Here is a 12794-nt window from a genome sequence, read left to right on the forward strand (position 1 = left end):
ATGGGAAGGAGAAGTACTATGATGTCCAGGCTGCAGATGTTGCAGGGATGAACATGACGCAAGGCAACATGTGCCACTAATAATTAGTTCCTGCAGTTTGAGCATTCTTTCAGGACCGCCGCAGAGGGAGCTGTGCAGCACCGGAGCAGACGAGGGCCTGGGAAGGGTGAAAGGATGTTGTTCTCCCAAGACCCCCTTCAGTAAGGTTTGTAATGCACAAACAAATCAAACACAAGTTACAGGGTGCTTTTAGAACTGAGACTTGTTGCTGTCAGAGCTTCTCTGAAAACTGGGCAGAGCTGGGAACAAGGGACATAATTGAAAGCAAATAGCTTTGCTCCCAGTGTGAAGCAGGTGCAGCAGCTGATCACTTGTGCCGAGCACATGCCAAAGAGCAGGCACAAAGCTTTACTATTACTTTCCGTAGTCCTGTCTAGTTCTAAGAGGATATTTAAAAATTGGAATGATAATGACCTGAGAAAACATGACTTTAGACCAGAAAATAAAATTGCAACCATTCATTATCAAAGGCACACTGGCAAAGAAGTGTTAGAGAACAAGAATGCTTGATGATGCAATGTTTTTCATCCTGCAACTGAGCACAGAAAACCTTTTCATATGCCCTAAATCTGCAGCTACAATAAAGCCTTCATACAGACAATCTGCTTAAACAGAACGTCACGCTTGCCTTTATTTTATTTTAATTGCAAAACATGATCCAGTTTCACTGCTGAAATATGCACTTCTTAAGGCGACATGCGTAGCTTTATATTATCCTCCATTTTACTTGACGTCAATATCTGTGCAGTGATGAAATTATAAGCTCCTGAAGTGGACCATCTATGACACAGCTGTTTCTCTTTTATGTGGGGGAACGCCCTCACCTCTTTTTCTTCCTACCAAGACTTATATAATTAGAAAATCTCTCTTTGCTCTGAGTCTTCGGACTGGAATAGTCAGCATCCTGGTCGCTTCATGTGAGCCTGTACCACCAAAACCAACAGGAATTTTGCCACTTACTTGAGGGTGAGATTGAGCCCTGGGATTCCAGATATTTGAGATTACTATTGGCATTAACACACTATTGAGCCCCTAACAATAGCAAAGCCTAGGTCTTAGCACTTTTCCTGACAGGTCTTGCAGCGACCTGCAAGTGGGGGTCAGCATCACCATCCCCACTTCCAAGGTGGGAAAACTGAGGCACAGAGGGAAGGAAAAGGACACGTAGTGCTGAGGAGAGACCTGAGGTCTCCCGAATCATAGTTGGTTCACTGCCTACCACATCTTCCTAGTCTGACAGTCTCTGACTATTCATGCTGCATGTAATTAAAAATATATAAATGATGTGATGCTTAGGAATCTGTCAGGTGACGGCTCGCTTGTTCTCCAGGCTGTGCAGAGGTGCTTGAGCATTTTTTCACCTCTTGATGCTAAACGCATTAAGATGTTATCATGTTAGTCTCCCTTTTTCCTCTTTCGCCAGCAATTGTAGGAGTTACAACCAGTAGGAATTTGTCCTACAATACGACAGTTGTGCAACCATGTGAACTGATTGCTGCAGCCTGCATTTGCGGATGTAACAGCGTTACAATTGTTATCATTCATTAGCAAGGGAGACATCCCGGAAGTGTAGAAAATACTGGGTCTGAGATGTATTTCCTGATAAATTCCAATTTTCTTGCTCCTATGACAGAAGGAGAGCCAAGATTTGATGAATGAAATTGCTCTGTTTCACAGTGAGTCTCAACAGCTTTGAAGAGCTGCCAGATTTCAGCGAAGGTGAATAAGAATGAAATAGACATTTCTGAATAAACTGCTTTTTCCCTGTTCAGAAACAAATGACCGTCTTATAAATAACCTTTTTGAGTGAGAATCCATCCTTAATGGAACAGGAGACAGACTGCGCAGCAGAGACAACTGATGGATGTTAAAAGACAAACCACCAAAAGTCAAATACATCTTCAGAAAACAGCATTAAGTAGTATTTTAAAGAATGACCACACATCATATTCACACAGATGCCAGCAGGAAGCAGAGTCCAGAAACAGAAAAGCTTTCAGATAATCTCCACCCTTTATGAAGCCAAAACCTCAACATCACTAACACATCTTAACTCATTTTCAGGAGTGCATTTGATGCTGTATCACGTATATTTTCTATGCTTCAGCACAGGTTTTTCATAAGAGGTAGATTTAGTCACGAAAATGTACAAAATATATACTAAAAAGCTTGCTTCTATAAATGTATCGTGTCAAAAGTTCATCATACCTGGGGGAAAGTGGTCTAAAGTGGGAACTTTAAAGGTTCTCAGCATTGGTCTAACTGGTCTGCTGAAGTCAGCGGTAAAACTGTTGAATATCGACAGGCATAGAGCAGCGTGCGTGTTTCTGCAGACCCACAACTCTAACTAGACCAGAAATTGTTTTTTTTTTAGTAAGGATTGTCAGTAACGGCCAGAAACCCTGCTGAGCATTTCTAACCTAGGTCCTCCAGCTGAAGTCTTCTGCCCCCAAGACTTCTAAAGTCTTGTGCCATGGGTGGGCACAGTTTAATCAGGACAGGAGACACTGCCTGGTGGCAGTATATAAATGTCATTTAGTGTAATATTTTTGAGAAGAAAATGCTGTGGGGAAAAAAGACTTTCTTCTTGGCCCTCCGGGCTTGAAAAAGGGTGCTCAGGGTGTTGCAAAACCTACCCATACATGGGTACTTTTCCATCATTTCACTAAGAAAACCTAACAATACTTAAAGCTGAGATCTATCAGCTGTGTTTGGATGCCTGTAAGGAGCACCTGGATCTGAAACCTTAGAAGCAGGTGTTGCTCGTTGAATACTCACTGGCTCAGAAAAAAACAACCCCAAACCAAAAAACCACTAAACCAAAAAAGAAGGAAAAGTAGGGAGCAGATACAGGAAAGAAAGAAGAAATTAATCAGTCCACTCAACTATACAAAGTTCAGGAGCAGCGAAATGAAGTTTCACAAAGGAGGTTAATAAATACGCATGGTCAGGTTTCCTAAAACCCAACATCTGTACCAGATATCTTCAGCGTGAACGCGGGTTTCTCCACCAGGAATTTAGCTGACGTGCAGGCTCGATCTGCAGAATGAAATGACGCTGTGCTGGGGCTGACTCGAGCTGATGCGCCACTCGCCTCCTTGGTTTGGTGGAGCCTGTGCGGAATTGCAGCACCAGGAATTACAGCCAGGTTAGCTTCAGTTTCATTATCTCTGGTTCCCCACAGCTGTGGGGTGGGAAGGGGACAAGGGTGTTACACCTGCCACGCAGCTTGACTGGGGCACTGAGTCTGGGTGGGCGCATCCTGGTGCATTCGCACTGCACCTGTGTGTAATGATGTCTGGTAAAGGTCCTCCTTCACTCGTGACCTCAACCATGTTGGTGCTCGAGACGTAGGAGGTTCTGGTGTAGGGGCCACGTTACAAGTGCTTCGCTGTTGTCTTCTGGGGCCTTGTGGAAACAAATGGGGAGACCAGGTCATTGAATAGACCAAGGGATGAAAAACTTGTAGGGGCAACGTCTCTCATGGCTAAGACAACAGATGACTGCGAGAACCAACTTACATTTAAAAACAGAGAGGGGCAAACCTACAAGAAACTCTCGATAGCAGGTCCAGGCCTTCAGAGCAACCACGAGCACACTTCTCCCTCCCAAGGCTCACCGTCCTGACACAGAAAGCTCCCAGAGATAAAGCCTTGCTGGGCACACAGCACAGCCTACGCTCCAGGCACAGTCAGTAAGTGTTGAGGCAAGAAATGACTTTTTCCTGGCATGACCCACTGCAGATTGAACTGGAATGGCAATTAGAAGTTGAAGCGCTCATTTAATGTCAGTGATGTGTAAACTACATTGCCATTGTTATTTTAGTGCTGATTTACATAATTGGCATACCCTGAAGTCACACCGCATGCACCTTCAGTTCATGCTAAAGACTTGCAGGAAGTCATAAAATTAAACATTATCTGCACTGGAATGCAACGGACAGGCTGCCGAGGTGCGGAGGGCCTTCATCTCACCGCGTGGCACCGCTCCTGCTGCAGCCAGCCGCGTGGCATTGAGTGTGGGGAGCGGCGGGCATGGGGGAGCCTCAGCAGCCCTTGCGGTCACATCGCACTGGGGTGTACCCGCGTCCCCACAGTGAGGTTTTGGTGATGGAGCTGAGGTCAGCCTAGCGTGAGAGGAAGGCCAGGAGGCCTCAGCCCAAACGCGCCCAGCTCCTGCCTCAAAGCGGCGGTTCTCCCATGCTGAGAAGCCCTGAGACAGAGGGAAAAGGCCGCTCCTAAACGAGGAGCTGGTGATGGAGCTGTCTCGGTTGTTATTGCTCTAAGTCCTCCTCCGCAGTATGTCGAGGTGTCACGGGCTGGCCGTGGCTTTTCCAAACGAAGCACCTGAGAGCTACGGGGCTGCTCCCCTCTATGGGCCGATGGCTTTGCAGGGCATCAGTCCGGGCTCCCCACACAACCCTGGCAGCAAAGGGAAGGCAGGGCAAAGGATGCAGCCCTGCCATGGCACCAGGCACCGCAGGGCCAGCCAGCAGTGACAAAAGGAGAAGGCAGTGCAGCTGGGATCGGGAGACGGGCCTGGGGGGCTGCGGGGCTGGGATCTGGGGGGCTGGGGGGTTGTGGGGCAGGTGCCGCGGGCCAGAGGGGAGGCGAGCGGCGGTGGAGCCGCCGCCTTTCCGCCACTGGAGGGCAGCCACATCCAAAAAACCCGCGGCCCGCCAGGGGCCGGACCCGCAGCCGGGGCTTGGGGGGGCAGGCGGCCGGGAGGAGCGGAGCGCAGAGGAGAGGAGAGGAGGGAGGGGAGCTCGGCTCTCTGCCGGGCCTCGACGCCTCTCTCCAGGGGAGGGGAGCGGCGCGGGGAAGCCCCCGGGCTGCCCCCCGGAGAGCGGCGGGGAGCCGGGCACGGAGAAGCGGGGAGGCGGCCCCGGGGCCGGGGCTGCCGCCGGGGGTCGGCGCCGCTGTCGGATGCGGCTTGGCGGGGCCGGGAGGTGCTGCCGGTGCCCTGCGCGACCCGCACCCAGCCCCTTGGGGGCGGCGGAGCCCGGGCTCACCCCGGGGCCGGGGGCGCACAGTGGGGCCGGGCCGGGCTGCGTCCTAACGGGACCTGACCCGGGACCTGACCCGGGACCTGACCCTGACCCAGCCCCAGCCCCAGCCCCAGCCCCAGCCCCGTCCCGCGGCGCGACCCGGGCCGGCTGGGCTCGGCTCGGCTCGGCACGGCCAGGCGAGGGAGGGAAGCGGGCGAGGACGGAGGCGGGGAGGGCAGGAGCGAGGCCGGGAGGCGGCGCCTCCCTTAAAAGCCGTGCGGGGCCGCAGCCCGCTCCCACAGGGCGCCTGTGATTGGCGCCGGCCCCGAGCCGCCGGGGTCGTGACACCGCCGCCACAAAAAGCCCCGCGGCCCCGGCCGGCCCCGTCCATGGTGCGGCGCGGGGCGGGAGGCGGCCGCGCACCCGCCGCTGTCCCCTAGCGCAGCCGCTGCAAGCTGCTCTCCCCACCCTTTTTTTTTTTCTTCCCTCCCCCTTTCCTCCACCCCCCCCTCCTTCTTTCTCTTTTAAGGGAGCGGAGAAAAGTGAAGCTTCGGCTCAATGGTGCTGCGGGAGTCCCGGTAAATGTCCATCTGTCCGGTGCGGGTGATGCAGAGGACATTTTTCACAAGGAGCCTTTGAACTCCGTAGACACATAGGCACCCATTCACGGGCAGGCACACGCACACACACGCGAGGAGGAGGAGGAGGAAGAAGAAGAAGCAACAACTTTTCGATCGCTGCTTTTAAAAGGGAGAAGCCCTTCCCTGGCCGGGACTTGCCTTCTGCCTCCCAAACCGGCTGCTAAAAGTATGTTTCTGGGGCGGACTGCACTTCAGGGAACTTCTGGTTTCTGCTCGGCAGCTGTAGAGGAGCAGCAGCGAAGTTCGGAGTAACACCAAGTGATGCGGGAAAAACACCCCGAGAGCAGAAAACCCTCCTGCAGACACAACCCCTGCTGCTGCACACAGGTATAGCTCCGGCGGTCGCAGAGCCGCTGCAAGCCTTCCCGCAGGATGACTCCGAGGGCCACGGCGGAGGTGCCGGCGCTCTGCAAGAGAGAGGGGGGCCGGGCCGCTAACGATAACCATAACGAGAGTAGTAACCCGGCGCCGAGTTTCACGGGGGAGAAGAACGTCCTGTGGGTTTGGCTGAGGACCTAGCAGGATTTGTATTTTCCTCCTTCCCCTTCTTGCGCTCCGCCGAGAGAAAATAACCCTGCCTTTCTCTCCAGCCCGGGGGGTGCGGAGCCGGCCCCGGGGCCGAGCCGAGCCGAGCGGAGGGGGCAGCCCGGGGAGCCGTGCCGAGCCGTGCCGAGCCGGGAGCGCAGCGGGGAGGTGGCTTCGTGCAGGGCTTTCCCGGCCCGGCCCGGCTCCCACCTGTGCCGCCCCGAGGGCAGCGGCCCGGCCCCTCGGTGCCCCCTGGCCGGGCTGACAGCGGCCGCCCCGGCCCCAGCCCCCTGCCCCGGTTCGTGCTGCGGGGCGCCCCGTCCCGTCCCGTCCCCTTCGGTCCCCCGCCGCGGGGACCCGGGGCCCTCCCGCCCCGACGGGGCTCCCCCAGCCGGGGTGGGACCCCCCTGCGGGCCGTGCCCCTCTTCCCACCCCCCTTTAACCCCCCTGCCCGCGCTGACTGCCTCCCATCGCCTCCTCCTCCTCCTCCCCCGCGCAGGTCCACGATGGGTGCCGCGACCCGCTCCCTCCTGGCGCTGCTGCTCTGCCGGGTGCTGCTGGGCGGCGCGGCCGGCCTCATGCCTCCCGGGGGCCGGCGGCGCCTCGGCGAGCCCGGCCGCGCCGCCCCGGCCGCGCAGCGCCCCGAGGAGCTCCTGGGCGAGTTCGAGCTGCGCCTGCTCCACATGTTCGGGCTGAAGCGGCGGCCCAGCCCCGGCAAGGACGTCGTCATCCCGCCCTACATGCTGGACCTCTACCGCCTGCACGCTGGCCAGCGGCTGGGGCAGCCGCCGGCGCTGGGCTACCCGCTGGAGAGGGCCGCCAGCCGCGCCAACACCGTGCGCAGCTTCCACCACGAAGGTAGGGGCGGCCGGGGGGCGCCGGGGGCGGTGCGGGCCGCGGGAGGGCCGGGGGGTGTCCCGCAGAGCCCCGCCGGGGGGGCCCGGTGCTTTGTGTCCGGGTTGGGTGCTGTCAGCCCCGCCGTGCACGACCGGGCGCTCCCGCAGCTCTCTCCGCCAATTCGAAGCCTCCCCGAGTTTGCTAATCCTCGCCTAATCCCCGTGGGAGACGAGCAAAACCCTCGGCCGATCTAGCCGAGGAGCCGTCGAGCCCCGGCCCCACGCCACGCATCCCGTCGCCGCCCGCTGCTGGAGGCCCCTCGGCCCTAAACGGCAGGCGCCCACCCACCCACCCGCCGAGCTGGGCACCCAGCCCTGGCAGCACCTATGGGCCCCCTGCCCCAGCCCTTGTCAGCGCCTTTTGCCCAGAGCAGCTCCCATCGAGCAGCTCCTCGCCTGGGCCCACGGAGCCGGTGGCGCGCGTCGCTCGCGTGCTCGTTGGGAAACGTTTCCCCAGGTTGTAATCTTTCCTAGCTGTTAGTCTCTAGTGCTGGCATGCAGCAGGCTTGCTGGAAAAGTCATGAAAATGTGGTTTCCCCACGCTCTTGAGCGCGAAACTGGGGTGAAAAAAGAAGTTTGCTAGGATGTAATGGGTCCGATGGGTAAAGAAGGTGGCCTCAGAGAAGTGGAGGTGGTGTTTAGTGGAAAGCCCCATGGTGGGAAAGGAGGTGAATGGTGAAACGTAACCTCTCGCTGTAGCCTGTTTCCCCACGTGGAAAGTAAATACTCAGCAGTGAAGGGGGAAAAGCCAGCGCGTGGCTCGTTCCTTTTAAACCTGAACACAGCAGGCATGGCACTAAGCGAGAGAGGAGCCACAAGCGCAACCCTTACAGTTTATAGGCAGATGCAAGAATGTTTGAAGTAGCAGTGCTGCGACAGACTTTTTGACATAAAAGCTATTCTCCAATTTTCACAAAATGTAGAAAAAATCAGTGTGACTCCCAATTTTTCATTGAGTTCTCCCTCTCAATTCATGACTTATTAAAGCAGGAGTTTGGTGACCACTCAAAACTTCTGCCTTATTCGTAAGTTGTTTTATGACCACTCAAAACTTCTGCCTTATTTGTAAGTACCGGTCTGGTCCTGAAATGCCATAAAGCTAAGCCTTACCTTATACTGGAAGTCCTGCTGGAACCAGCAGGGAATGGTTATGTGACTAAGAGCTGCTTGCACCAGTTCCTGCATCCATTCAGAAAGTGAATCTTTCTCTGGGATGCTTAGCACCAGAATTAAAAGTCATGATTTTAGAGGGATTTCCCTGGGCAAACACTTGCCATCATTTCAATGCCTGTAGCAACAACATAGCTTGTAGCAACCCTAGATACATTGTACTCCCCCTGAAGTCCCGTTCAAGTGTTTGTTGGCTGAAAGGGGAGAATGGCACGGGGTTTAGGGTTTTGTTTTGTTTTTGAAAACCTGTTGTTTCATCATCCCTTCACCGTCCATCCCCTTTAGCAGTTGAACCCTCCTGCCATTCTTTATAGTCCTTTCGAGCAAACAGTAGGGCATGCTTCGTGAAGCGCCTTTACAGATGTTGAGTTCTCTGTCTGTAATTAAGGCACAAAAATCCCTACATCAAGATTAAATAAGTTACCTAAATTGGGGAGTTACAGTGTTGAGAATGGAGTTTAAGGGATTGACGTTAGAGCTGTATTCTTGAAAAATGCCGAAATTAGATAATTACCCTAAATCCTCAATCAGTTTTAATGATTCTCATCAGGCCTCCGCTAACTATAGTGCTCGAGTTTTCTCACTGATGTCCTTGAATTCCAGCGGAATGCTTCATGTTCCTTGCCACTCATTATAACTACCTGGAATGCAAAGGGCACCAGGATTCAATCAAAGCGCATAACAATGAATGAAGCGTTCTTAACTTCGTGCTATACATGCTTGCATAAATAAACAGAAAGACAAGGGAGGCGGTATTTTCTGCCTGCGAGTCTTTCAGATCTTGTATGTCACATGTGTGAACTGTCATTTGAAAGTTGCCAGCAGCAGACTAACTGAGGGGTTTGGTTGCTTGTCTCAGTTCCTGATTTTTTTTTCTCTCTCTTTTCTCCCCGTCCCTGTTTAATCAAATTAGAAGTTTTGGAAGAACTGCCAGAAACGAGTGGGAAAACAGCACGGCGTTTCTTCTTTAATTTAACTTCCATCCCTAATGAGGAGTCTATCACCTCAGCTGAACTCCAGATTTTTCGGAAACAGGTGCACGGAGCCTTTGAGAACAACAGCAGCTACCATCACCGTATTAATATTTATGAAATTATAAAGCCAGCCACAGCCACCTCTAAGGACCCTGTCACAAGACTTTTGGACACCAGGTTGGTGCATCATAATGCAAGTAAATGGGAAAGTTTTGATGTAACGCCAGCTGTTTTGAGGTGGATTGCACATGGACAACCTAATCATGGGTTTGTGGTAGAGGTGGTTCACTTGGACAAAGAGAACAGTGCCTCCAAGAGGCACGTTAGGATTAGCAGGTCTTTACATCAGGATGAAGATAGCTGGTCTCAGCTCAGGCCATTATTAGTAACGTTTGGGCATGATGGCAAGGGACACCCGCTTCATAAAAGAGAAAAGCGTCAAGTGAAACACAAACAGCGTAAACGCCACAAATACAGTTGCAAAAGGCATCCGTTATATGTGGACTTCAATGATGTGGGGTGGAATGACTGGATTGTTGCCCCGCCGGGGTATAGTGCCTTTTACTGCCACGGGGAATGTCCTTTTCCACTGGCAGACCATCTAAACTCAACAAACCATGCCATTGTTCAGACTTTGGTCAATTCAGTGAATTCCAAAATCCCCAAGGCTTGCTGTGTGCCGACAGAACTGAGTGCTATTTCAATGCTCTACCTTGATGAGAACGAAAAGGTTGTATTAAAGAACTATCAAGATATGGTTGTGGAGGGTTGTGGGTGCCGCTAACACAGCAAATATATTAGACAAATACAAAAAGAAAAAAAAAAAAAGCTGACACTTTAATATTTCCCAATGAAGACTTTATTTATGTAATGAAATGGAAAGAAAAAAAAAACACAACTATTTTGAAAATATATTTATGTCTACGAAAAAGTTGGGAAAACAAATATTTTAATCAGAGAAATATTCCTTTAAAGATTTTAAATGTATTTTAGTTGTACATTTTATATGGGTTTAACCCCAGCACATGAAGTATAATGGTCAGATTCTTATTTTGTATTTATTTACTATTATAACCACTTTTTAGAAGAATAGATAATTTGTATTTATATGTAATCAAAAAGAAAAAAATATAGGGTTTGTACATAATTTTCCAAAATTGTAGCTGTTTCAATTGTGTGTATTTAAGTTGAAAAGAATACATGGAAGGTTACTATGGCAAAGTGCATAGCACATTTGCTTTCTGCTGTGCTACTGTTAAGGTCACAAGTTCAAGTCCAGAAAAAAGTGGATAATCCACTCTGCTGACTTTCAAGATTATTATATTGTACAATTCTCAGGAATGCTGCAGGGTGGGCTGTCCAATCCATGAGAACTGGCATCCTCTTTAGGTGGAACATTTGGATAAGAACCAGACGTTGCTGATCTAGTATAAATACTGCTATTCCCAACTAATTTGCAGAGTGAATATACGAAGGGCCAATAGAAGTCCTAGGGGAGGTGGGGGTGGGGGAAGACTGAGTCCTTTCTAGACCTACAGAAAAGTGAATGTTTGATGTTTCCTTTAAAAGTCCTTCCTTCAAAAGTCCTGGCCAAATATAAAATAATAAAAATTAAAATGTCATCATTATTTTTTGTGATTATGTATGCTAAAGAGGAATGATTATGGTATTTGTACTGGCCCTTGTCTTTAACAGCTGAAAAAGCGTTGCATACTTCCTCACCTCAGATGAAAGCTCACTTCTGTGGAGTGTAATAGTGAAATTAATCTTCAATTTTTGCCCTTCATACAGCAGGTTGTTGTCATATGCAGCCTCCTATCTAACCTCAGCTGACGGTTTTGCTGTTTTGCAGATTAGCTTGTCTTTCTTTCCAGGGTTTTGTGTTTGAAAGCTTTTTTTTTTTTAATTTTTATTTTTTTCCAAAAATGTTTAAATCTATTTCAGATAATAAATCACAGAACTCTTCTATGTCTTTTTGAAAAGTCCAGTCTGTAAGAAAACGTGGTTCGCTTGTCCAACCATCACCAGGATAACTTGTGCTTACATCCTTTTACTTTTTAAATTCTTTGTGCAAGGCGCAAAAGCGTGATTTGCAGTTGGTGAACTCAGCATCAAAGCTAATACTCATTGTGCCTGTTGTATGTTAAAGGACTGGTACGGCAGTCAGCTCACTGGTTGTGGAACATGGGATGAGCGTGCAGAGGTTGGGTTGCTTGTTGCATGAAAGTTATGCTGAAATAGTATGGCAGGGAAGTAGTTTAAAATGGCTTCTTGGTGATCCGCTGCAAAGTGCACCAAAGCCAGGAGCAGAATGAAATTGTGTTAGACTAGTAGTGGTAAGTCCTTGCCTATCTCAGGAGCTCTCCGCCATGTGTAGTGAACGTGAAGTGACTGTGTGCTGACACCTCTGGAGACCTCAGAACCCCCTTGTGTTCCTTCGTGTCCTGATGAGTGGATCAATTTCTGGATTTGGTGAACCGAGGCAGCACGTTCTGATGCCATGTGTACGGTTGTTCCATTAGAGACCTCTCTAAGTCAACTGGAAATCTAATTCTGGCTTACCACTAGTATAACCTTTTATTAATAGAAACCTTCTCCTCTTTGACATGGCCCTCCCCAAACTCCTTCTTGTTGCCAGAATCCTCTGGGTTACAGAAAAGGTACTAGTAGGCAGGCTTGTTGCTGAAAAGGGCAACTTGGTGACATCCTACAGGTGGTCTTATAGAAAAGTTCACTTCCTCTGCTGCTAATCATCAGAAAACAAAATAGGCAGAGAGGACGGAAAAACTAACCCTAACTTCTTGTTGGCTGCTTCCATTTTTGTCTCGTGAGCTCAGAAATATATTAGGCAAGATGCAGGCTTCTGTGGTGAGATAAAAACTTAATACATTCTTTGTAGCAGCAGTATTTTTAGTAACTAGTGGAGAGCAATCTGCTGCTGGGCAGTTTGGCTCTATTCTTGTGTTATTGGTCATGCTGATACTACGTAGTAGCCTGCAAGTTTGCTGGGTGGTCAGCCTCTCATTTGTGTTTTCAAGAGACCAGTGCTGTTCTGTTGGTTATTGTGTTGTTTTTAGGGCAGGAGTCTCTTGGTGCAGAACTTTGGTTTGCCTTTTGCTTGTTAGGAAGGGCACGCCAGTTTTACTGGTGATGGGCGAGATGACAGCTGTCGCTTTGGAAAGGTTGCAAGGTGTGCCACAGTGAAGGTGCTGCAAGAATTTATTGGTTATTTTCCAGTTATTTACATGGTTGTGCCAGTCAAGTCACAGCGGCGCTATCATACTCTATGACCCGTTTTTTCAAAAGCTGGACATAAAATGCTGAGAAATTAGAGATCGCACCATTTCTATGAGAAGGAAAGGCTGGATCCCAAGCCTGCTGAAATCAGTGAGGACCCCATGGCATGTCTAACCAGATCCTGAGCTCCAAGGTTGCCAGGCTTAAGTTTCATAGCTCCTAGTCCAGGGAGTGCAACTAGACTGAGGGAGGCTTTTTCCAGAGTGGCGACTGCTTTACATCTCCTCTAAGGCATGAGAACACA

At 50.6% G+C, this 12794-nt stretch overlaps 1 protein-coding gene across 1 annotated transcript; it reads left to right on the top strand.

Moving 5' to 3' along the window:
* Positions 1–3069: 3069 nt before the first annotated feature.
* On the top strand, positions 3070–10879 carry BMP2 (bone morphogenetic protein 2). The gene is made up of 4 exons (XM_083828888.1): positions 3070–3208; positions 5577–6015; positions 6713–7071; positions 9193–10879. The coding sequence occupies exons 3-4, from the start codon at positions 6720–6722 to the stop codon at positions 10035–10037; spliced, it is 1197 nt and encodes a 398-aa protein (XP_083685014.1). The 5' UTR covers positions 3070–3208; positions 5577–6015; positions 6713–6719; the 3' UTR covers positions 10038–10879.
* The last annotated feature ends 1915 nt before the right edge of the window (positions 10880–12794 follow it).

Source organism: Anser anser (genome assembly GCF_964211835.1).
Source record: "Anser anser genome assembly, chromosome: 3".
Classification (NCBI taxonomy): Eukaryota; Metazoa; Chordata; class Aves; order Anseriformes; family Anatidae; genus Anser; species Anser anser.